The sequence below is a fragment of the Callospermophilus lateralis genome, chromosome 12 (assembly GCF_048772815.1).
Source record: "Callospermophilus lateralis isolate mCalLat2 chromosome 12, mCalLat2.hap1, whole genome shotgun sequence".
Classification (NCBI taxonomy): Eukaryota; Metazoa; Chordata; class Mammalia; order Rodentia; family Sciuridae; genus Callospermophilus; species Callospermophilus lateralis.
Genome location: NC_135316.1, coordinates 73,005,754 through 73,032,745, shown reverse-complemented (window position 1 = coordinate 73,032,745; position 26,992 = coordinate 73,005,754). Strand labels below are relative to the sequence as shown.

Sequence of the window (26,992 nt, the reverse complement as noted above, 5' to 3'; positions counted from 1 at the left end):
CCATCTCACTCCAGTAAGCTTGGCAGCCATTAGGAAGTCAAACAACAATAAGTCCTGGCGAGGATGTGGGGAAAAGGGTACACTTGTACATTGCTGGTGGGACTGCAAATTGGTGTGGCCAATATGGAAAGCAGTATGGAGATTCCTGGGAAAGCTGGGAATGGAACCACCATTTGACCCAGCTATCGCCCTCCTCGGATTATTCCCTGAGGACCTTAAAAGAGCATACTATAGGGATACTGCCACATCAATGATCATAGCAGCACAATTCACAATAGCTAGACTGTGGAACCAACCTAGATGCCCTTCAATAGATGAATGGATAAAAAAAATGTGGCATCTATACACAATGGAGTATTATGCGGCACTAAAAAATGACAAAATCATAGAATTTGCAGGAAAATGAATGGCATTAGAGCAGATTATGCTAAGTGAAGCTAGCCAATTCTTAAAAAACAAATGCCAAATGTCCTCTTTGATTTAAGGAGAGCAACTAAGAACTGAGCAGGGGGAAAGAGCATGAGGAAAAGATTAACAGTAAACTGAGATGAGTGATGGGAGGAAAAGGGAGAGAGAAGGGAAACTGCATGGAAACGGAAGGAAACCCTCATCGTTATACGAAATCACATATATGAGGTTGTGAGGGGAAAGGGGGGTGAAGGGAAAGAACTGAACAACAACAGATGAGGTAGAGAGGGAAGATGGGAGGGGAGGGGAGGGGGGATAGTAGGGGATAGGAAAGGCAGCAGAATACAACAGTCACTAATATGGCATTATGTAAACATTGTGAATGTGTAACTGATGTGATTCTGCAATTTGTATTTGGGGTAAAAATGGAAGTGCATAACTCACTTGAATCAAATGTATGAAAGATGAAAAAAATAAAAAAAAATAGAATAAACATCATAAACCAAGGAGCATCTGTATAATAGTCTACTGATGGTTGGATGAGTAAGCAAAATGTGACACAGGCACATAATTGAATATTATTCAGCCTTACCAAAAAAAAAAAAAAAAGTAACTTCTGAAACTTACTATACATGTGAAAGAAACCTGAAGACTTAAGGCTAAGTGAATAAACCAGTCACAAAAGGATAAATGCTATATGGTTACATTTATATGAGGTAGTAATCAGATTCATAGAGGCAAAAAATAGGTAGTTATCAAGGACTGAGGGAAGGGGAAGTAGAGAGTGTTTAAAGGGCATGGAAAGATGAAAACAAAAAATTGAATATAGATGGTGGTGTTGGATGTACAGCAGTGATATTATCAAAAAGATATCTTGGTGTTATGGTTTAATATGAAGTGTCCCCCAAAAGCTCATGTCTGAGACAGTGCAAGAAAGTTCAGAAACAAAATGGCTAGAGAATCTTGACCTAATCAGTGCATCAATCCCTTGATTGGGATTAACTGGGTAGTAACATAGGCAAGTAGAGTGTGGCTGGAGGAGGTAGGTCATTGGGAGGTGTGCCTTTGGAATTATATTTTGTTCCAGGTCTGCAGTGTCTGCTTCCTGGTGCCATGTCCTGAGCCACTTCCCTCTTCACACCCTTTTGGCATTATGTGCTGCCCTGGGCACAGCAAACAGTGAGACTTCTGAAACCATGTGCCCCAAATAAACTTTTCCTCCTCTAAAATTATTGTCAGTTCTTTTGGTCACAGTCACAGTGGCAAAAAAAAAAAAAAAGCTTAGGCTGGTGGTATAAAATGGGGCGGTCACTTTGGTAAACATTTGTTTATTCCTCAAAGTTAAACACAGTTAAATGGTATGGCCCAGAAATTCCACTTTTAGGTATATGTCTAAGAATTGAAAACAAGTCTGCAAAAACTTGTTTCTAGATTGGTCAATTTAGTATGCCATAAAACAAGTATTCTGGTTTGAAATTCTGGGAGCATAAATATTTTATCTCAGTTCAATTTGTTTACTTTGTATTTACCAATACAAATTAGCTTTAATTTATAATACATAAATTTCACCATTTCATTATACAGTCAATAAAATATTAAGAAAGTACTATAAGAAAAAAGGGATGGAAAGGTGACAGATGAATAAGGCAAATGTTGGTACTCGTTGAATGGGTTATAGGTATGTGGGGGTTCACTGTATTATTTTCTACTTCTGGTATGTGTAAAGTTTTCTTGTAAAAAGCTCCATAGCAAAAATTCCTCCCATACCCTGTGTTTAAATGCCAGGGAATGGAAAAATTTGAACTCTTCTCAAAGCTTTGATGTTGCCAAAACTCCAATTCAGGATTGCAGACATGGAAGGAATGTTTTTTGATTCTATCATAATACTTTGAACAGAGCTGCGAGATTTAGGCTACCTGTATTAGTTTGTAAAGGGTGCATAACAAAATACAATAGACGGGGTGGCTAATGCAACAGAAGTTTATTTTCTCACAATTTTGAAGATCAGAAGTCCAAGATCAAAATGTCAGCAGGGTTGGTTTCATGTGGGGCCTATCTCCTTGGCTTGCAGGTGGCTGCCATCTCGCTGCATCTTCATATAGGTCTTTTATCTACACATACACATCTGGACTCTCTTGTATGTGTTCAGATTTATTTTTGATAAGGACAAAAATCAGAATGGAAGAGAACTCATCCTAACGGCCTCATTTTAAACCTAATCATCTCTTTCAATATCTTACCTCCAAATATAATCACATCCTCAAATATTGGGGGTTAGGTCTTCAACATGTGAACTTTGGTGAGACACAGTTCATTCAGCACATAACACAAGCTAAGAGCCTATATAAATTACTAAATGTTTAAAGAATGTTTAACTTACTGAGATATTTGGTTTTTATTTTGGGGGGTTGAACCCAGGGGTGCTTTAGCACTGAGCTATACCCCAGTCCTTTTTATTTTTAGATAGGGTCTTGCTAAGTTGCTTAGGCTGGCTTTAAACTTGTGATTCTTTTGCCCCAGTCTCCTGAGTTGCTGGGATTTAGTGTGTGCCAATGTACCTGGACATATTTTTTTTAATATTTATTTTTTAGTTGTAGTTGGACACAATACCTTTATTTATTTATATGTGGTGCTGAGGATCTAACCTAGGGCCTCACATGTGCTAGGCGAATGCTCTACCACTGAGCCACAACCCCAGCCCCTGGACATGTTTTTTAAAATTTTACATTTTATTTTATTATATGTATATTTGCATGTTGAGTTCCCTTGTATAAACAACTGATCTCAGGATCTTTTTTTTTTTTTAAGAGAGAGAGAGAATTTTTTATTTTTTAAAGAGAGAGAGAGAGAGAGAGAGAGAGAGAGAGAGAGAGAGAATTTTTTAATATTTATTTTTCAGTTCTTGGTGGACACAACATCTTTGTTTGTATGTGGTGCTGAGGATCGAACCCGGGCCGCACGCATGCCAGGCAAGCGCGCTACCGCTTGAGCCACATCCCCAGCTCGAGAGAGAATTTTTAATATTTATTTTTTAGTTTTCGGCGGACACAGCATCTTTGTATGTGGTGCTGAGGATAGAACCCGGCCGCACGCATGCCAGGCGAGCGCGCTACCACTTGAGCCACATCCCCAGCCCAATCTCAGGATCTTTTAAAGGAAAGTGGTTGTTACAAGATCGGTTCTTACACTCCTTAAAAGAGGCATACTTTTCCTAAATCTTTTGTTTGAATCTCCCTTTTAAATATCTTAGCTACCTTACATTTTGTTAGTCAGCTTTTTGTCATTGTAACCAAAATACCTGACAAGAACAACTTAGAGAAGGAAAAGTTTATTTTGGATCATGATTTCAGAGGATTTAGTCCATGAACAGCTACACCAAGGCAGAAACATCATAGCAGAGGGCATTTGGGAGGGAAGCTGCTCAGCTCATGGCAGCCAGGAAGCAGAGAGAAAAGAAGGGGTTGGGGAAAAGATGGACCCTTCCGGGGTACACCCACACACAATGACCTACTTCCTTCAACTAGGTCCCTCTTCCCAGTAGTCCACCAATGAGGCCAGCAACCTCACGATATAATCATGGCCTAAAAGCCCCACCTCTGAACCTTGCTGCACAAGGGACCATCCGAACTCTGGGGGAAATTTCCAATCCAAACTATAATATCTTCTGCTTCATGGAATCAAAGAATATTAGCATTAGAGATCTTTGAGGTCGTGCACTTCAAGGATATGGAACAGGTTTCAATTATGTGTCCTTTCCCAATGAAAAGGCTTCCTAGGCTGATTCTGGGAGCAGTCAGTGAGAGAGAATATTTGCCATACCTGATGTAGCTTAGTGCCTTCAGAGGTGCCATTCAATCATTCATTCATTTATTGTAAATTTGAGCACCTCTTATGCTCTAGGCACTTCATTACATGCTGAGGATACAGCATTGAATAAGAGTAAGCCTGCCTTCCTGGAATTTATGAAACAGCAGGAAAAACAGATTACAAGCACATAAGTAAATAAATAAATAAAATGAATCCAGATAATTTTAAGTATAATAAAAAAGAAAAAAAAAAGAACCAAGTTTCAAATTCAACAATTACTGTAATAACTTTGTTTATCAAAAGAAGGTAAAAATATACCTCCCAAGGGTTATGGAAAAGACGAGCAAAATATTCAAAAGCAAATAAACAGATATATACTATGTGGCTGGGGTTGTGGCTCAGCGGTAGAGCTCTTGCCTAGCACATGCAAGGCCTTGGGTTCGATCCTCAGCACCACATAAAAATAAATAAATAAAGGTATCCAATTACAACTAAAAATATTGAAAATAACTATGATTAATGTTATATTTTATGATAAAAATTTTTATAGTTGATCACAAGGGTCTCTCATGAAGTGTAATCAAAAGTTTTCATAAACTTTTAAAACAAAAGCAAGAGGGGCCAGGGTGGTGTTTCAGTGGTGGGTGGCATGCTTGCCTAGCATGCGTGAGGCACTGGGTTCGATCCCTGGCACCAAATAAAAATAAAATAAAGGTATTATGTCCATCTTCAACTAAAAGAGAAAAAAAAAAAAAGCAAGAAATGTCATGCTTTTGGTGTGCTACTTTTCCCATGCTAAAACATTCACCTTTGATCCTAGAGTACTTAAAAGGAAAAGTCCAAGACTCACGAACATTATACTTTTATCAAAATGAGTATTCCTGATCCTGCCTTTGATTCTATTGTGTGTAGCAAGTCTGAGAAAAGAAATATTTCTGAAAGGGAAAAAAGTGTGTCAAATAGAATAGTTACAAAGTCAACAATGAGTGTTAATCATTTTGCTGTCACTGAAAAACACAGTTGTTTCACATTAGTATGAAAATACTCTCAGGCATTGCTATTAAGTGCTTTAAGAATGGATTTTTTTCCAGCCAGGCATGGTGGCGCATGTCTGTAATTCCAGTAGCTCGGGAGGCTGAGGCAGGAGAATCGGGAGTTCAAAGCCAACCTCAGGAAAAGCAAGGTAGTAAGCAACTCAGTGAGACCCTGTCTCTAAATAAATACAAAATAGGGCTAGGGATGTGATTCAGTGGTCGAGTGTCCCTGACTTCAATCCCCAGTACCAAAAAAAAATTAATAAAAATAAAAAAAGAATGGACTTTTTCCAAATTTCCTCTGCTCAGTCTTATTCTAACCTGTTAAATTTTATGTGCACAGAGTACTCTTTTTGATGAAATGTAATTAGTAATGTTGGTATTTCATCAAAGTTATTATAATGTGATTTTGTTACAAGTGTCAAAAGTTTCATGTGCTTGGTAAGCTGGAGCTGCCTTTAGCAAAGCACACCTCATATTAAGGAAGTTAGACTTGTGCCAAGTACAATGGCTGCTATCTTAAAAGTCGTATTTCTCAAAGTGTAGCCACAAGCCTTGCCAAAATCACCTGGGTATTTGTTAGAAGACAGGTTCAAGAACCTGCTCCCTGGCAGCTGAAGAGCAATCTTCATGTGAGGCCTTATGCACAAAGTTTAGACACTCATGCTCTGATACCCTCTTAGTCACTGCCATTTATTATCTGAGAATCCTCTCTAGGAGTTCTCATTTATAAACCAAACTAGACAAAGAATATATCAACAAATATACCCAAACAGAAAAAAAAATGGACACTTTCCATTGTGCAAAATTCAGTGTGTCTAAAGCTGAGGAATACGCATTTATCAAACTTGAACTCCTCAAACATTCTGACATCAAACATATGTAAAGCTACAACTCACAGAAAATGAGGTTTATAAATGTTAAATTATATACACGTAAAATTCTGAAAAAGCAACAATTAAAAAAGAACTTAAGGGCTGGGGTTGTGGTTCAGTGATAGAGCGCTTGCCTCCCACGCGTGAGGCACAGCGTTCCATCCTCAGCAACACATAAAAATAAATGAAATAAAGATATTGTGTCCATCTATAACAAAAAAATATTTTAAAAAAGAACTTAAAAATGATATTCACAGACTAGAAAAAGATTCCTTTGTAGCAGAAATACCAGTCTTTTGAAAGCGCAAAATTCAAATGTAAACTTAAAAGACAAGCACAGCATTTTAAGAAGTGGTTTCATAAAGGATATGATCTTATGGTCTAATCCAGAAGTTTCAAATTTCTTGGTTTTCAATCCATTTGTACTTTTTTTTTGGCAGGGTAGGGGGGTACTAGGGATTGAACTCAGAAGCACTTGGCCATTAGCCACATCCCAAGCCCTATTTTATATTTTATTTAGACACAGGGTCTCACTGAGTTGCTTAGCACCTTGTTTTTGCTGAGGCTGGCTTTGAACTCTTATTCCTCCTGTCTCAGCCTCTCAAGCTGCTGGGATTCAGGCATGCGCCACTGTACATGGCTCCATTATACTTTTAAAAATTATAGAGATTTTGTTTTTGTAGGATTTTTTGTTTTGTTTTGTAAGATTTCTATTTCAACTGAAACACTGTTCTATTATATCTACCCCCATCTAGAGATATTTATCATATTAGAAATTAAAACAAAATAATTTGAATTTTTATTTATCATTTTCAAATAAAAACCTAATATATATGTTAACATAATTTTTTGAAAGATAACTTTTTCTAAAACAAAAAAATCATTAGTGAGTACAGTGTCATACATTTTTGCAAATACCTTTAATATCTGACTTCATATTAAAAAGCTTTAACATTTAGTCTGTAACCATATCACACATCAAGCAGCCTATGCAAGACTCCACTGTATGCTCATAAAGGAATGAGAGTGAAAAAGTTAAATGATATCTTAGTATTATAATAATAGCTTTGGCTTTGAATACCCTGAAAGGTTCTTGAGGACCCACCTAGACCACAGTTTAAGAGCCACTGCCCTAAAGTACTCTCATTTTACATATAAGCCTTCTGGATCTCAGCAGAGGAAGTGAGACACTCATAACAACATGCATGTTAATGGCAGGGTACAGATCTTAGATGGTTTGTCTCACTTCTCTTAGTTTAGGGTCTCAATCACGAACCTGGGAAATATGCCTTATTGGCCTATCCTGTTCTCTCTAGTTACAAAATTGTCACAATCTAGTACCAAAAAAGTTTTTTTAATGAAAAAGGGAAATCAACAAACATAATAAATCCTGCTATAGATATACTGTTTGAATTTAAATTATATCTGAATTTGAACTGAAACACTTATAAGGCAAGTTCCATTGTAATTATACCATGCAAACTGTAATGACAAACCACACAGGAAATATCACAGATAAATATGGAAAGCAGATTGACCACAATATCCCTATTTATCCTACATTCTGTGTCTGAAATACACTATAATGACCTATTTCAGAAAGATCTTCCCAAGGATAGTAGATATTTAAGAGAATGCAAATAAACTGGCAATCATATGGAATATTTTTACATAAAATGAAGTTGTTCTGAAATGTATATATTTTACATTCCTTAACTAGACCTTATTTTTGTCTTTTAAAAAATAAAATCAAGGAGTCTTCTTGGCACCTAGAGATTATTTCCCTTGTATCCTACCAGATGGTTCAAATCTTCTTTAAATGGATCATAGCCTTGCTTCTTTAAACAACGGAGTGCCCAGAAAAGTTGGTCTACTGGAGGAAATTCTTCCCATGGAACCCATTCCCAACCTAGAAAAGAAAGAGACCAAATCAATGTATTTACCTGACAGGGAATAGGCAGTACTTATTTTGGTAAGCTTTTTTTTTTTTTTTTGGTACTAGGAATGGAGCCCAGGGTTGCTTAACCATTGAGCCACATCCTCAGCCCTTTTTATTTTTTATTTAAAGACAGTTTCACTAAGTTGCTGAGGCTGGCTTTGAACTTGAAATCCTCCTGCCTCAGCTTCCCAAGCCACTGGGATTACAGGAACGTGCCATGGTGCCTAGTTAGTAAGCTAATTTATATGTAGAGAAAAATGAATTAAACTTAAAAGTGATCTATTAATAAACTCCAACAGTGATGTTCTGCATTAGCTTAACCATACAAATACAATTTGCATTTAAAATGAATATTTTAAAGAAGAGAATGATCATGTAAAACATTGTTATTTGAATAGGAAGTTTACAAATACCACATCATGATAAACCCAGATTTAGTATTTTTTCATTGTTTATTTAAATATCTGACTCAAAATGCAAAACACTTTATATAGTATAGGTTATGCTACATTAAAAAAGATCAGTTTCTTTCCCTGTAAAATAAGGTAGATTACAGTATTCTTAAGTTCTCTTCCATCTCTTAAAAAAAAAAAAAAAACCAACAGAAGCTGCACAGAGGAAAAAAAATACTGTGCCTTAGAATATTTTCTATAGAAAGACAAATACAAAGGGAGCTGATTTAAAAGAATCCACTAAAAAAGGGAAGATCTAACAGTGTTTGTTAGTTTTAAAATGCATGAAATCCTAGAAAAAGCTTCTAGGGAATGGTATTTTCTTTAATGATTTAGAAATAAATAACACAAAAGAACAGATACTCAGTTTTTTCATCTACACAGGAGAAACAATAACTTCCTTTTGCAGAGAATGATTATTCTGACAAAGGTGAACATACAAATATTATTATATTAAGATGTACACTCCATGTTCTAAATAGGACTTTTTATGATTACGTTTTTACCTTTGTATGAGTGCTTTTTATTCTACTAAATATTTCTTTCTCTGCCTATGAAATACAGGTTATGTATTTTTAGTCTAATAAGGCATGAAACAAAGAAGCCATGAAATTGGTACAAATACAGAAAGAGTTGTTTAGCCACCATGACTACACACTAACTACTAGAGAGAGATCAAGAGGAATAGAGACAGAGAAAGGAAGATGAGTGCCCAATAATGTGCTACAGATACTGAATTAACTGATCCTCAAGAGAGCTATCTGTAGCTAGCGGATGGTACATACCTGAAATTCTTAGTGAGACCATATCTCAGAATAAAATAAAAAGAGCTGATTACATAACTCAGTGGTAGAGCACCTTTGAGTTCAGTCCTCAGTACCTGGAGTGGGATGAGGTGAAAGATTGCATGTGTGCTGAGTTTACCCCCATCTCCAAGAAAATAAAATGTTTGAGGAGCTGGAGTTGTAGCTCAGTGGTAGAGCGCTTGCCTTGCATTTGCAAAGCCCTGGGTTTGAATTTTCTTTAGCACCACATATAAATAAATAAACAAACAAACAGACAGACAGACAGATAGATAGATGAAATAATGGTATTGTGTCTAACTCCAAAAAAATAAATTAAAAAAAATGTTTGAATGATTCTCCTAATATGAACACACAGCTGTTGGAAGGATAAAATAAATGGTAAGTTGAAGTAGGCTCTCCAAATCCAGAACCTGAGGAGCATGGGAAGGAGACTACATCATTACACTACAAATAAACCCACTGCTATAGTTGGTATGAATGAGTGGATCTAACAAAAGTTCCCATGCTGGAGGCTTGGTCCGCTGTATAGTGATGCTGAAACTGAAAGGTGGTGGAACCTTTATGTGGTGGGGCTAGTGGGAGGCAATTAGGTTTTTAAGAGGGATTAATGCTTTTCTCATATGTTCTCTATAGTGTATTGTTATAAAAAGAGTGAGCCTGGCCACTCTCTGGCCTCTTGTACTCTTGTTTGCACACATCTCTTCTGTATGTGGCTGCTTCCCTTTCCCCTTCTCTGCCATGTCTTCATTTTGGAGAAACTAAATGTTTACAGGGGATGTCCAGTAGATGAGACCTCTCAGAGTGTGTATGTATATACCCATATATTAAAAATACATGCATTTAAAGATTTCGATTTGTTTCTTTAGTTTCTTGAATGATACAAGGTACAAGGTATTGAACCTAGGGGTGCTTTACCACCGAGCTATATCCCCAGTCCTTTTTATTTTTTGAGACATGGTCTTGCTAAACTGCCCAGGCTGGCCTTGAATTTGTCATCTTCCTGTCTTAGTCTCCCTAGTATGAGGGATTATAGGCATCAGCCACTGTGCCTGGCTTTCTTAGTTTCTTGTGGAGAGATGATACACATGAAGCCCTTAGAACAATGTTTTTGTCATTAAAGCTTTCAGATGTTCAATTCAATATAGAAGGTAACAGACAACTGCTTTGTCAGAGTAATCATTCTCTGCAAAAGGAAGGTATTATTTCTCCTGTGTAGATGAGAAAACTGAGGAAATCATACACACAAAAAAAATTTCTTAAAATTCACAACCTGAGGGGGAAAAAATAAACACACACACAAAAAAATGAACACTTACTGAGCACTTATTATGTTTACTAGTTTATATGTATATTAACTCATTTAATCCTTATAATGCCCCATCTAAAGGGGTTACTATTGCCGCAAATGAGAAAAGAGGCCCAGACATTAAATAACTTGCCCAAGGTCATAGTGCAGAGTGAAAAAACCAGGACACAAACCCAAACAAGCTGGTTTCTTATATTCCTCAGGATTTTAGCATATCTACATATCTATATTGTCCAGTCTGTTTGGACTGCTGTAATACTTTAAATTACTTTAGAATACTTTAGATTTACTTTAGAATACTTTAGATTACGCATCTTATAGACAACAGAAATTTATTTTCTCGAAGTTCTGGAGGCTGGAAGTCCAAGATCAAGACACGGCAGATCCGGTATCTGGCAAGGGCCATTTCCTGGTTCATAGACAACCATCTTCTCTCTGAATCCTCCTATGGAGGAAGGGGTGAGGAGTCTATCTGCAGTCTTTTTTATAAGGGTATTAATCCCATCCAGGAGGTCCTACCTCTTGTTAGCATCACCTGGGTAACAAATTTCAGCATATGAATTTTGGGGGAACACAAATATGAAGAAAATATCATCCTCTTCATATGGCAACAGAATGTAATACTCCTTCCAATGATACATCCTCCACAAAGAAAAATGCATTATTATATATAATTCTCTTACTTTCATTTTTTTCAGGTTCTACATTCTTTGGTTCTGAACCATGAGTCAAATCTACTTCTCCTTTCATTAATATAGTGACATAATGGTAATTCTCTTTCTCAATGAAAGAATTCACCACTGAGGCAAAGTGGACATTTTTCAGGCGAAGAGCTGCTTCTTCCCAGGTTTCCCTTTGAGCACATTCTTCCCAGGTCTCACTGGAAAACAGAAATGTACTATTGTAATCAATTCTATTTATTTAAAATTCTTTATCACGAAATACTTGGTTAGAAATTTCTAGCACAAAGCAAATTACAACTGCAATTAGTTTATACTTTAAAATGACATAACAACTCAGCCTTCAACATTCTGTACATCTTATATTTAGTTACCAGAAGGACTTCATGTTTTAAAAAATTTAATATTTAGTCAATTCAGCACTAATTCATAGGTCTGAAAGTAAGCCTGTGCAACCAGGGGGAAGTTTAGTGTATTAGTTAAGACTCTGTAGTCAACTAGACCTTGGTTGGATATGAAAGTCCATTATTTGCTACTTTGGATAAGCAAAAAGAGAACTATTACCTTCTCATGGGGGTTGTTATAAATGTATATGGAAGTATATTATGGCTTTTCCTACACTCACAGAATTTCAGTTTAAGCCTCAAAATGGAGGACAATAAGCAACTAGCACCTCTAAATTCTCATGAGTATAGCAGAAGAGCATGTCATCCACGCTCACAGGTTTGCTAAGGAAGGTAAGGCTAGTCTTCTGACCCTAATCCCACACAGGCTACGTAAGAAAGGCAGGAGATATTTAGGAGGGAGTAAAGTTGAGAATTTTCAGCCTAGTATGAACGTTTCTCCTCCTCCCAATGAGGGGTAGACTCTTTCCAACCATCTAAATGAGAGACTCTCCAGGAGAATCAGTTGAATTGGGTATGACTCCCAAGAAGGAGATACTGATGTGTCCCTGCCAAAGACATCATGAGCTGCAGAAACCCAGCCCTACCCCAGTGCATCAGAGCACGGGTGACAGGAGGGTAAGAATTCTTGTATAAAACTGAAATGTGTTCCTTAGAGTTTCCGTATGCATGTGAATACAGAGGTTGACACTTATTCCTACCTCAGGAATTTGGAAGGTGAGACTGGCTAGAGCGGTCATTCCGTAAAAGCTTAGCAAGGAAAGGGGGCAGCAGTGAAAAATCATCATTTCTATTACATATTTCCTTTGGGCTAAGCATATGTCACAAAAGACTGCTGGGTAATCTAACAGAAGACCCTAGCAGGAAAAAAATGCAGGATGATGTACTAGAAGCAAGAGCTAGAGAAGGGGGACCAGTGTAAAAAAAAAAAAAGTTGTCCCTGTCAAGGACAAAAATCCTTGTGGGATTTCCAACCAACTGTCAAACACAAACCAAGAAAGAAAGCACGAACTTGGATAGTGGATACCAACAGAGAGGGCACCAGTGGAGGGATTAAAGCCGCCCTAGTCACATAAAAAGTTCACCCCTTCTTCCTCAACACACGGGAGAAGGAAAGTCAGAAACAGCAGAGTGAGGAGAGGAAGAGATGTAGAAAGAGCAAAACAATGGCTTTTATTTCCACATTATAAAAGGGATTACTGAGAAGTGAGACTGAAGGTTTAAACTGGCTTGAACTTTCAAATGCTTGGAAATAAATCATAATAACCAAAACATGATTTTTAATGAAATAAATAATAGAATTTACAGGAAAAGCCACTGAAACAGAGATAGGAAAAGATAACTCAAGTCTGAAAACTGTGGAAGGAGAAAAGAAATCAATTTTCTACTTGCTCCCCATCAAAATTAGCTCATTCAGTATACAGTTATGTAAAGATCAAGTGAAAGGGTACCTGAGAGGAGCTTAGCATGCTATCTAGCACTTCATTCCAGTACAATGTTATGATCACCTGGTAACTGAGACTCCTACACTTTCTTATGTTAAGATAGTTATCTCTATCCATTACTCCAGTAATTATAATTCTAGACTGTGTTTAGTTTGTGATCTAAATTTGGATAATCCCACTACATTTGGATAATAAATCTTGGTACATCAACAAAGTACAATGTGTAGCTTGTACATCAACAAAGTACAATGTGTAGCCATGTGAGCAACTGGTTCATAATCTAAGAAACTGTATTAATGGTTTATGTCAATTATCTGAAAATGATAAACATCAATGCTTTTTTTAAATTCTGAAGACCATTTAAAAAACTGTATATGCTAAAAGAACATGAATTTTATATTTTATGAAGGACAAATTCTGATTAAGCATCAGACCTATACTACTACTACTTCTTCTTCTTCTTTTTTTTTTTTTTTTAGTTGTTGATGGACCTTTATTTTATTTGTTTATAGCAGTGCTGAGAATAGAACCCAGTGCCACACATGCTAGGTATGCTCTACCACTGAGCCACCACCTCAGTCCCAGACTTATACTTCTAACTATCATTTTGTAAGCAATATGAGTGGACTAGAAAAACATGGACATAACTACATAAATTCTTCAGAATCATGCCCCATATTCTTCAACAAATAAATGGCATGAGCAAAAGGGGATGGAGGATTACTTTTAGAGTGAGAAATAATGCAATATGATTCATCTGATCCTGATTGGTACAAAACAGTGAAAAGACATTTTAAAGAAAACCGAGGAGGACCATACATAGACTATTAGAAGATACTAAAGAATTATTTTGAGCCAGATGCAGTGGGCCACATCTGTAATCCCAGCAACTCTGGGGGATGAGGCAGGATTCCAAGTCCCAGGCCAGCCCTCAACAATTTAGTGCAGTCCTAAGCAACTTAGAGAGACCCTGTCTCAAAATTAAAAAAATATATATGTATATAAAGTAAAAGGGCTGGGGATGTAGCTTAGTGGTAAAGCACCCCAGGTTCAAGCCTTAGTACCAAAAATAAAATAAATTTATTTTGCAGATCACACTGAATTATTTAGGGATAATATAATGGAACATCTGAGATTTCGCGTAACATTGCCTACAAAAGGAGATGTGTGAGGTCTGTATTTTGGGTGGGCAATGGAGGAGCAGTTAGATGGAACAAGAACAAGCTCTGTGGAGGTTCCTAAGGATTCACTCTTTTCTCCACTTTATGTATGCTGGATTTTCAAAAATAAACACTAAAGATAAAACACGCTGGATCTGGAGACCTTAGAAGACGCTGTTACTATTCTTGATTTTAACCTTCTCACTTCAGAATTCATTTTTTGCAACCCATGTTTTCTTCACTTTCGTGTAGAACACTTAATTGCCCAACTCCCTCTGTCCGTCTGATATACTTTATTTTTTTCATTGTTTATTTTTTTTATTATGCTCGCTTCCCTTTTATTAGTTGCTCATGACAATACCATGATCTTGACATATCCGTCTGATATATTTTACAATCACAGAATGTCAAGGCAGACAGGAACGTTAAAAAACATTTCGCCCACCGTCCCCATTTTAGAGACGAAGAAACTGAGGGGCAGAGTCTCACTAGCTCTTTTGCTCAGAGTGTAACGCAACCAGTGGATAGTAAGTATACCTGTGCACGTCTAAATAGCACGGGAACCGTGCAAACGTGTTGACAACACTCGAATGCTCGAGGTTTAGAAACGCCCACTGTCCTCTCGGTGATGCCCACTAAGAAGCCCTTTTCACAGAACAATTCTCAGCAGCCACCAAGCAAGGTCAGCCTTCCTTTCTCAGCCGAGCGACCCCTCGCGGTCGGCGCCTGCGGGGCGCAAAGAGGAACCCGGCCAACAGAGAGAAACGACGCGACGTCAGCGCGAAGAAGCGCACGTGAACGCGCACGGCGCACGCACGGCACGAACGTGTCTCGTAGTGCACGTTCCGTTTTCAGGGTCAAAACGGGAGCTGCTCACCCGAATTCCAAATGACCCCCTGGAAGCTGAAAGCTGCCGTCTCCAAACGACCCTTTCCTCTTCCCCAGGAGGACGCAACGAGGGTGCTCGCAGCTCGTCACCACCACTCCGACCCCTACCCCGGGCCGCCGCCGCTCTGGCGGCTTAGAGCTGGCGGTCATAGTGCAGGTGGGCGGGCCTGGCCGGGCAGGAAGTGACGTGCTCCCTGCGCTCCTGCGGGCTCCAATCTCTGTGTGAGCTAGTGCTGGCGGCAGAGTCAAAACAAGAACCTCTCCGCCCTGTCTCTGGCCTGTGTCCAGGTTGTCACTACCTCGCCTGGGTTGTCAGCTTGTGAAGATCAGTGGTAGAGCACTTTCTTGGCATGTGTGAGGTCCTGGGTTTAATCCTCAGAAACACATATAAATAAACAGTAAAAAAAAAATCCATTGGCAACTAAAACATTTTTAAAAAATTAAAAAAATTCATTCTCTTCAACAGAAATTACTGTGGATTGAGTTGTGTGGTACTTTCAGATTCACATATTGAAACCCTCCCCCCTAACATGAGATAATTTGAAAATGAGGACTAATCTAATGGGGACATCTAATTAACTTAGATGAGGTCATAAGACTGGGAGCTCTCATAGGATCAGGGCCCTTATAAGAAGAGATCAGAATCCTTCTACTCTGGCCCCAATCCTCCAGGTACAACAAGTAGTTGACTATACAGGAGCCAGGAGAAAGTCTTCATTTTGGACTGAATTTACCAGCATTTTGATCATTGACTAAACAAACTCTAGAACTATGAGAAAGAGATATCTTGTTTATGCCACAAAGTTTGCGGTATTTTTTTATAGAGTCCAAGCTAACCAAGATGCTAAGAGAATAAAAAGACTGGGAGAAAATAGTTGCAAAGTACATTATCTGATAAGGGAATGGATCTAGAATATATAAAAATTCTCCAAAACTCAGTAATAAAGCAACTGAAAATAAATGGTTAAAATAATTGAATAGATATTTCACTAAAAAGAGGTTGAATGGAAAATAAGTACGTGAAAATATGCTAAATGTCATGAATTGTTAGAAAAATGGAAATTTTAAATTACAGTGAGATTCTTCAATGCCTGTATTAGAATGAATAAGATTACCACACACTCAAGTGCTCCCCCCCATACCCAAAACACTGCTAGAGATACAGAGTAGTTAGAACTCTCATGAGCTGGTGGTGGGAATGCAAAATGGTACAATCACTTTGGAAAACAATTCATTGTCTCAAAAAATGTTAAGTATATGATTATCATACTACTTAACAGCTCACTCCTAGATAATTACCTGAGATAAATGAAAGCTTATACAAAGATCTGTATATAGCTCTTATAGTGGCTTTATTTGAAATCATTAAAAACTGGAAACAACTCAAATATTTCTTCCACTGGTGAATGAATAATCAGGGTGGTACATTCATAAATGGAAAATTACTCCACAATATAGAGGGACAAAGTTCAGATAACTTCTATGACATGGATGAATTGCAGTTACATTAGGCTAAGTGAAAGAAATCAGATGTAAAAGGCTACATGCTGAATGATTCTGGGAGGAGGGGCAAAAGGTTAGTCAGTGTAGGTAATAAATAATTGGGCCTGATCAAAAAAATAGGGGCTGGGGCCTGAGTTGTGTCTCAGTGGTAGAGCGCTTGCCTACAATGCGTGAGGCACTGGGTTTGATCCCCCGCACCACATAAAAATAAAATAAAGGTATTGTGTCCATCTACAACTTAAAAAAAAAAGAAAAGAAAGAAAGAAAGATGGGAGTTGATTCAAGAGGAAAGGAAATAAAATGCAATGTCTCCAAAGTCCTTACCCCTTCTCCTGCAGCTGGTTGCCAAGGCAAAAGCAAAGATAATATGGATAGGTCCAACTTGAGTCACAGAAAACAGGTCAGTGTTTGCCTGGGACTAAATGTACAGAAAAGGGTTGACTATGAAAGGGCATAGGCATTTTCTGTGGTCATTGAGGGATCATAAATAAGATGGTAGTGACTCGACTATGTGTTTGTAACTGAGGATTATGTATTTAAAAGGGTGAATTTTACTATGTATATATTAAACTTCAATACATCTGACATTTTAAAAAAAGCAAAATAGAACAATGTAATGTTTGCTTGCAGAAAGGATAAGCCAGGATGTAGTTTAGCAGTGAAGAGGGTCCAGACAGTGCATAACTAAACTGTTGCACTTAATATCAAAATCTGTCATCCTTGTGAGGCTGGGGCACAAGGACAGTCAGTGTAGGTAATTAAGGATTGGATCAGGAAGATGGGGACTGATTCAAGAGGAAATAAAATGCTAATACTTCCAGAGCACTTTCCCCTCCTGCAACCTGTTGCCGAGGTTACCTGCCTCCAGGGAATTGTTCCCCCCAGCAAAGAGTTGTTAGTAAGTAGTCACTGGGTGGCTCCATTCCTGCCTGTGCCCCTGGGTATCTTCATCCTCCCCCTCTTGGATCACTCTATCCTTGGGGTCACATAGGCAGAATGGGAAGAAGGGGCATGAGAGCAAAGGAAATCTGAAATCTATAAAAGGAGCAGGACACCCCCCCATTCCCTTGGGCACCAACTTAGACCCCCTCATCTGTAGAGGAGTCTCTCTCTATCTCTGTTCTATCATTTAAATAAAACTTTTGCCCTTGCCTTGGCATTTCTCTGGTGTTCAGTCTTCAATAGTGGGGATATGGAACTCAACACGAGTTTTATCTCTGGTCTCACTTGTGTATAGAGTCATGTCTCTGAAGATTATATTTCTGGGTAAGCTAGCCTTTGCTTGAGCTATCTGGAGGCAGGCTCCTTCTCTCACTGGGCCTTGGAGGACTTGAGGGACTGGTGGTATTTATCATAGGCATTCCTATTAAAGAGAGCAGCCTGCTCCTAAAACATAGTAAGAAGTTATAGGCTAAGAGTGTGCAGGTATGTGAGGAGGACAGCCTATGACATTCAGGATAAGTCACATTCAGTGGTTGGTTTTGAGTTTTCCTTTACTGCGTTGTAATTCCATTTTATAATCCCAAAGTCTTGAATGAAGTCTGACTATATGTTACTACCTGATCTTAGCCGTGCTTTGAAGAGATGGAATGGACAAGAGTCTACCTTGTCATAAAGGAAAGACCAAAGAGGAACATCAATGCAGAGAAGAATTGAGATCAAGGAGGAGGTTTTTGAGCTCTGTATTCCCAGTACCCTGAACAGGGACTCACACATAAGTACCCTTAAATGAATGCCTGAATGAAAGCTGCTCTCTATACCAATGAAGCAGAATAGTCTCAATGTATATACACAAGCTAGTAATTGATTTTTCCTGAAAACTCTATGCTGTATGTAAAAAGATTACATAAGTCACATGATGCACAAATGGTTATGAAAGGAAAAGACATCGTACTGAAAAATGTGAATCAGGTAAGAGAAATGCAACCCAACCCATTTTAGATGTTACTCACTCTAATTATTAGAGAATCCACATATCAAATTCCCTTCTATAGGGTCCCAACCAATTGAACAGGATACACAGTAATTACTACAGCATTAGATCCTAACAGTGTCGGAGTCCAACTCCAACAGGGGGTCTCAGGAGACAAACAGATGGTGAGGAGTCAGCGAAAGAGGGTGGAGAAACAACACAGACACCAAAGTGAAGGTGCTGAATCCCAATCTTGTGAAGTTGATCATATATACTTTTCATTTTGGCAGGCTCACAGTACTTTGTGGTTACAAAACAGGAATCATTATTCAAAGAAACAAAATATTACGTAGCTACAATTAGAATAGAAGAATGTATCTTGGCTTATGCATAAGCAAGCATTTTTCCTTTCAGTTCGTGTTTTGCTTTGAGCTGTTTCTGTTTAGTTAACTTTTTTTTTTTTCACAATTTAAATGGAAGGTGCTTTATTTGATCATAAAAGCATCCACAATTACAACAATCATACACAACCCTGTATATGTGACAAATACAAATATAAAATAATGCCTCATAGAGGGAGAAGTCAGATTGTCAGCAACCTCAGTCATCTTGATCATTGACACTAACTCAAAAGCAATCACCAAAAAAAAAGTCCCTCTAGCCATAAAGTCACTTTACTATATAAAAAAAAAACCAAAGAGCTATCCCCAGACCTTTGCTATTTTGTATTCCTCTCAACTCCCCTGCTCTTGAAACAGGACAGGTACTGTTTCTTCAACCTGTCCCTAGCCTGATGTCTTTTACACATGGTAAGTGTTCTGTAAGTATCTATAGCAATGTTGACCATTGTAGTAACCACAACCACATGTAGATACCGAGCACTTGAAATGTGGCTAGTGAGACTGAGAAACTAAATTTTTAATTTAATTTAAAAAGCAATAATGCACTTATTGGAAAACTTTTTAACATGTTTGGAACAATTTGGATATATGAATCTACTTCTTCAACTGCAAATTTCATGAAACATAAACAAAGAAAAAAAGATATCTAATAAAAACTGAGCATTTAAATTCAGATGTGCTAACAAATATAAAATATACACCAGACCTCAAAGACAACACAAAAATAAAATGTAAAATAAGTAATTAATACTTGTATATTGAGTATGTATAGAAGTAATAACATTTTTGTCATATTTGGTTAAATAAAAAGAATCATTAAGGGGGCTGGGGTTGTGACTCAGAGGTAGAGTGCTCGCCTAGCATGTGTGAGGCACTGGGTTCAATCCTCAGCACCACATTAGTTAACTTTTAATAATAGTTAGAAATGTCCCAACTATTGGCCTATACCTTGACTATTCTTTCTTGACTTACTGACTAGAACCGGTGCCATGGTTACGGCAAGTGGTTAACTTGTTATTAATTTTAATAAAACGAGTAAGAGCACAAACCATTGTGCACAGGAACAAGAACAAGTTGCCCAGTACTAAGCACTAATCTGTCTTCTTAACATTAATTCTTCTTCTCTAGATTTTAATTTAATTTCTCAAAAACTTCCTTGACAGGAACACAGGGAGTTTTTCATTAGACATTAACAATTTATGCTCCACAGCTGAATCATTGCATGTAGAGCAAACAGATCTATTCTTAGAAGTAGTTGCATTAATTGGGAAAGTCATGTTTTTTTCCTCCATACTTAATGGTCATATGAGAAATCGCAACTATACTTATTAAAGGAATACAAAAACAAACCAGCCCATTCCCAGAAACGTGCTGCGCTCCTCCAGAGGATGGATGCCTTGCGTCATCCACCTCAGTAGGGCCTTGCCATTGCCTGAGTCAGGGGAGGCGCGCAGCATAACAGAGCCTCCTTTCTAGTTATCCACATTCTCAGCCGAAGGGTAGAGGCCCAGACACAGGGGTCCCACTTTGGCTTAACTCCAGGATTTTTCCAAGTGTGAGTCCTTCTTCCTTCCCCTTTACACAGAAATTGTGTATTCTCATTCTTCAGGATGCTGAAATTCTCCCCAAACTGACTCTGGTTCTGCTCTAATATATCCTTGTTTTAATGACAGTTTATCTGTTTATTTTCCATTCATCTTATTTATCTATTAAGTCTGTTCTTAAATCTGAAAGTTATCCTATCTTACTTAGCAATTTACACCAAATAAATATCTCCTCCTTGAAAATATTCCTAGCAATGAATTACGAACAGGACTTCCTTTACTTTCCTTAATACAGTTAGGATAAAAGGTGAAATGATTCAATTAAGGTAATGTTGCCGAATTCCTCCTTCCTTCACTCATAACACCTCAGGGCACTGATTTGGGAGAGATTCCACGGTAGTAGCCTCTATTTCTTCATTCTACTCTGCCCTACACAACCTTGTCCTGACTGAATATTCTTGGTTCTTCTGCCTCACCCTCTGGCTTGAACTGAACCAGTTTCTTTTTCCTCCTTCCTCTTGGCAAGTCCCTGCGTTTGACATTTGAAACTCAATGTAATTTAAACCCACCTTGCAGTTTTCTGTAGTACTGTATGGTGCCTATTATAACTGAATTGATATGAAAAGCTCAGTACGTTTTCCCAGTAGTAAGAGGAAAAATGAGGAGGAGGAGGAGAAAGAGGAGGAGGAGGAGAGGGAGGAGGAGGAAGAGGAGGAGGAAGAGGAGGATTATTGCTTTACTAGCAAAGGAGAAACAGAAGGGACTTCTGCCCCAGAGGCTATGATTCTATCAGCCAACAGGAACAGTGGACTTTTAAAGAAGGGACATAAAGGCTACATTCCAGTTGTTCCCTGACGGGAGTTATATTTCATTTATAGCCTTGAGAGATAGCTGTTTCTTAGATCCACAGGTGCTACCCACAAGTCTGGATTCTTTCATTCCTGTGGTCTGTGAGCCAAAGGACAGATAACTCTGGAGGATACATTACTCAACCTAGGACTGGAAGAAAGTTATTCTTGCTTCCCCTGTGATTACAGTGGGGGGAAAAGAATGAGGAAAGAAAAAATGTTAATTTTATTTATTTATTTATTTTTTTGCCATGAACCTTGTCTCAGGACAAATTTTTTTTGTTGTTGTTTTTGTTGTTTGTATGTGGTGCTGAGGATCAAACCCAGGGCCTTGCATGTGCTAGGTGAGCACTCTACCACAACCCCAGCCCTTAATTTTAAAAGAAGCAGAAAGGTTTATATTGAAAGCATGAAGTGGGCCCCTGTTAGAAAATCACATATTCAAATTATACTACAATTCAGATGTCCAAAGAAAACGATCTCTTACTCTCTCTCTGTCTGGCCTTTCCCCCAACATTCTTCATCACTAGCTGAAATGTGAGTCTGTGCAGAATTAATTAAATATTCATTATGATTTAACTTGGTATAATCAAATAATGTAATCAGTCCCTTTAAGTCATGTTCTGTCTTGATTAAATGATTGAACTTTCAGCTTTATCTTCCTTGTGTTTCTTTACTACAGATGCTGTAGATGTATGAGGTTTTTCTTGTGGCTCATACAACATTGTAATGCTTTGAGAAGAAAGTATCATTTAATTAATATGGATTCAGCATGGATTCCATAGACCAGCAAAGGATCAGAAGAATCTGTTACTCACTTTCAAAGTGGCTGTACAATTTGCATTTCCATCAGTGATGTATGAGAGTTCCAGTTTGTTCTACTTCATTGCTGACACTTGATATCACCAGTCTTTTTAATTTTAATCATCCTAATATGTCTGTAGGAATAATTCATGCCTATGGTTTGGATGTGTCACCTCCAAAATTCATGTGTTGGAAACTTATTCCCCAGTATGACAATACTGGGAGGTAGGGCCAAATGGGAGGTATGTCAATCTTGAGGGCCCTACCCTCATGAATGAATTAGTGGTACTATAAAAAAGTGCTTGTGGATGTGGATCTCTCTCTCTTCTTCTCTTTTTTCATGTGAGGGCATGGTGTTCCTCTCCTCTGCAGAACTCAGTGCTCAAGATACCATTTTCGAAGCAGAGAGACTGGGCTTTAGTGTGCCAGTGCCACTTCTCAGCTTCCATAACAGGGACAAATAAATTTCTGTTCTTTACAAATTACTCAATCTCAGGTATTTTGTTATAGCAGCACAAACCAGACTGAGTACTCATTGTGATTTTAACTTGCATTTCCCTAACAATGACGATGTTGTTAATTTGTGTGTGCATGTATTCTTGTTTGCCATTCATTTATCTGCTTTAGTAAAGTGACTTTTCAAATCTTTTGTACATTTTTAAAAATTGATATTTGTATTCTTACTTTAGAGTTCTTTGTTCTAGATGAAGGCCTTTATAACACATTTGGTTTGAAAACTGTATGAGATCAGCAAGGGAATGAGTGCATTTAGAAAAGGGAAATAGTTCAAAAACCAACAAAGGGAGCCAGGGTCATAGCTCAGTAGTAGAGCGCTTGCCTAGCATGTATGAGGCAGTGAGTTCCATCTTCAGCACCATGTAAAAGAGTAAAATAAATATAATAAAATTTAAAAAAACAACAAAAAAGGGAAACTAAGGAGAGTCCTAAAATATGAAAAGAAAACTAGGGGATGATAGTGTTCCAGAATCTAAGTTCAGAGAATGTTTCAGGGATACTGATCTTCTGTGTTCAATCCTCCAGTGGATACTGTGAAGTGAGAAAAGTAGACCATTTGACTTAGAAGTGTGGAAACCAAAGGCAAAAGTAGTTTGGATACTTGAATAAGTACAATTTTGATGAAATGCTAGAGAACTAGAAAGGCTCCTCTTGTGATTATTACAGTCATGAAGAATTATGAATGGATTAGTAATGGGAAGAAGAATAATGGATTTAAAGTGGAATTAAACTCTTTAAGAAAATGAAGGTATGTTAATCAGTGTAAAGTTCAGTTGTAAAAAAATCAGGAAAGTGGCTTAAAGAATATCAACCAAGGAGCTGAGGTTGTGGCTTAGTAGTAGAGCACTTGCCTGGCATGTGTGAGGCACTGGGTTCGATTCTTAGCACTGCATATAAATAAATGAGCAAAATAAAGGTCCATCAATGTCTAAAAAAAATATTTTTTAAAAAAAGAACAACAACCAAAAAAAAAATGTTTCTTTTTACTAACAGACTCAATGTGAAAGGTCTATGTTGGTGCGGTAGCTCTGATGCCCAGAATCTTCTAGGGACCCAGTTGCATACCAGTAGTTACTGTCAGCTCCCAGGGCCACATCAAGGTGTATATAGAACAGCACTGAGCAGTCTGCTGAGATTTCCTTGCTTATTATATGCCATCTTTATGGTAGATATTTTTGCTATGGTCTTCACTCCCTTTGAAGAAAATCTTCTAAACTTTCAACACTATTCATGAGCCAGGTTTTGAAATTCCTTATCTTGTCCACTATACAAGGTTCCTGTCAAGTTTAGAACAATCTCAGGATTAGGGGTGAGGGTAAATAGATGGCAGGCTACACACATATTGAGGAGGAAAAGAAGAGCAGATAATTATTTCATGGAAAGGAAGAAAAGAAATATGGTATTGTGGGGAACATTCTGCAATTAGAGTCAGAAAATCTAGTTTTGAATGCAACTCCATTGCTTATTAGCTAAGACCATAAGCAGAGTATTTCAGTGAGCTCAAAGGCTGTTTTCTTGTGTGTGTGAAAAAATATACAGTATTACCTACAATCTAAAAAGTGTTATAAGAACCAAATAAGGTAACCCATGAGAAATTGTATGATAAGTTGCTATACAAAACCACATTTGGGGGGTTGTTCTCGACACTTATTTATGACTTGACTAATTTCTTTCTACAGTGTTTTGTCTAGAGGTTCTCAAAGTGTGGTCCACAGACACTTGGGGCCATGAGACCCTTTCAGGGGATCCACAACACCAAGACTGTTCTCATAATATTACAAAGATATATTTATTTTGCCCCATTATTTGCATTGATGATAAAAAGCAGTGGTGGGTAAAATTGCTAGAGCTTAGCAGGAATCAAGACTATGACATAAAACCATTCAATTATTATTGAATCCCTTACCATCATACCCATGCAATATAAGAAGCATACTAATTTTACCAAAGATTTTCCTTAATGAAACAGTAAAGATTAAGTCCATTAAAACAATCCATAAGAACATATCTGTTCAATATTCTGTGTGATGAAATGGAAGATGGTTCATGGTTATCTTAAGGAAAAGCAATGTGTGGTTGAGTTGTAAGCTGAACTAGCTGCTTTCTTCAGGCATCACCATTTTTAATATTTGAACATTTTTGTTGAGATAGAATAGGCATACCATGTTTAAAGTGTATAATTTGATAAACTTGACATAAATACACAACTGTGAAATTATCACTGCAATCAAAATGGTAAACATGTCCATCACTCCCAGAAATTTCCTCCTGCCTCCCACTCCTCTCCATTCTAACAGGTGTGTAGTGCTCTCTACAGTCATTTTAAGGTGCATTTCTCTAAGGACTAATGGCATTAACCATCTTTCATGGATTTACTTGTATCTTTTTAGTGAAGTATTCATTTTATGTTACTAAGTACCAAGTAAATTGAATTATTTCTAAAGCTACTTTTATAATCAGGAAAAAATAAATGTTCATTCATTGTAATAAAATTTTAAAGACTTACAAAAGTAAGAAAATTTCCCATAATCCCATCCGAAATTCAAACATAATTATACTGCAGTTGGTTGTTTTTTCCTAGTCTATCCCATAAACAGCTTAGTCAATCCTTTTGTTTGTTCATTCATTCAACAAACATCTGTTGTCTGTGTGTTGAAAGCCAGGTGCTCATCTAGAAGGGACCAAAGTCCTGAGCAAAGCCCTGCTGTCCTGGTGCTAATAGCAGCAAGATCATTTTGCCTCATACCCATGAGTCTCTTTTCACTTAATTTTCATCTCATACTGGTTTTTCTCTTTTTTTAAATTTAGTACTAGGTAATGAATCTGGTTACATGAAGCATTTTTAAGACTGCTATATTTTGCAAAATTGCTTTACCAAAAGATGTTCTAAGTTTCTTACCTCTCCCCTCAGCCATGGATAGAGAATGGATATTTTTATAAAGTAGTTCCACAGATGGATTACTTGCCCTCTTCCTGTCATTCATTCACTTATTGTACTTATTGCAGAAAGGCTGATGGCAAAGGACAAGCGACCATGGAAGGAGCATAGGTGGGGAGCTGGCCTCCATAGATGTAATGTGGCCCTGTGCCTGCCTTGTCCTTTCTGGACTGTGAACCCAGGCAGGTCCCAATTCATACTGTACACCTGCAGAGCTCTCAGTCTGTCATACTTGTAGCTCTCTGACTACACAGACAAACTTCTTGCCATCTGCCCTCTGAAGGAAGACAGCTCCATTGAAAACATCACCAAGCTTCTGTTAGGTCTGCAGAGTGTCTGGAGTGGAATTGGAGATGTGGCCACAGACACACAGGACATGCTGATTAACATACTGCCAGGGTTAGCCATCCATCTTGGGGCTGCAGCTGTTCTCCTCTGCACTGAGTGTACCGGCAGTCACCGTGATGGCAGCACCTGCTGTCAGATGGGCAGGCCTGCAAGTGGGTGCAGGCAGGGAGCTCTCCTGGCCATCCTCCCTTGTCAGGACTATGGGTGAGTGAAGACTCCTAAGGAGCCAGTGCCCTTCAGCCAAAGTTTGATTTCAAGGCTGGGAAAGAATCCCACTGGCCCCTGTGTGCTCTGCACAGCTTCTATCCTTGGCCATACTCAGGCAGGGTCCCTACCTGATGGCTTCACTCTCTGAGTCTCTGGGTCCAGCCTCATATGTCAACATTTTTACTTCAAAAAAGGACTGACCAGCTGGCGATGGTGGTGCACGCCTATAATCCCAGCTCAGGAGGCTGAGACAGAAGGATGGCAAGCTCAAGACCAGACTCAGCAACTTAGTGAGTCCCTAAGCAACTTAGACTGTTTTTAAAAAGGGGGGTGGTGGGCAGTGGCTTGGGATATTGCTCTGTGGTAAAGTGCCCCTGGGTTAAATCCCCAGTGCCTAAAACAAAACAAATAATAAGGACTGTCAGACAAACTGATTTTCAGACTTAGGTATCTGGTAGACATTGTCTCAAAAATCAGTAAAGTGAACCTGTCATTTCAAGGTAAACAACTGATACTATTTCTTGCCAAAATGGCATAATTCAAACTTTCAAGTGAATGTTAGAATTTTGGAAACTTATTTGCCACCCTAAGCATTACAACTTCCTAATATGTAAAGGCTTTTATAATGATATGACTATGTGTATCTGTATGTATGTATACACACATGTGTACACAAACACACACACACATAAAATTTGTGTGTGTGTGTGTGTAATACTGTAATACTGGGGATCTAACCCAGTGCCTGTGCATGTTAGGCAAGCACT

The 26,992-nt window shown here is 38.1% G+C and overlaps 1 protein-coding gene across 1 annotated transcript; it reads right to left on the bottom strand.

Moving 5' to 3' along the window:
* Nucleotides 1-6,900: 6,900 nt before the first annotated feature.
* Nucleotides 6,901-15,372, bottom strand: Nudt15 (nudix hydrolase 15). Its single transcript, XM_076872400.1, has 3 exons — nt 15,194-15,372; nt 11,311-11,507; nt 6,901-8,033 (listed from the first exon to the last, which is right to left on the bottom strand). The coding sequence occupies exons 1-3, from the start codon at nt 15,352-15,354 to the stop codon at nt 7,894-7,896; spliced, it is 498 nt and encodes a 165-aa protein (XP_076728515.1). The 5' UTR covers nt 15,355-15,372; the 3' UTR covers nt 6,901-7,893.
* Nucleotides 15,373-26,992: the final 11,620 nt, after the last annotated feature.

Coding starts and splice junctions, on each gene's coding strand:
- Nudt15 (XM_076872400.1), bottom strand. CDS start 15,354: ATGACCGCCAGCTCTAAGCCGCCAGAGCGGCGGCGGCCCGGGGTAGGG. Junction 11,508..15,193: donor GGGGGTCATTTGGAATTCGG/GTGAGCAGCTCC, acceptor TCTGTTTTCCAG/TGAGACCTGGGAAGAATGTG. Junction 8,034..11,310: donor AGAACCTGAAAAAAATGAAA/GTAAGAGAATTA, acceptor TTTCTTTTCTAG/GTTGGGAATGGGTTCCATGG.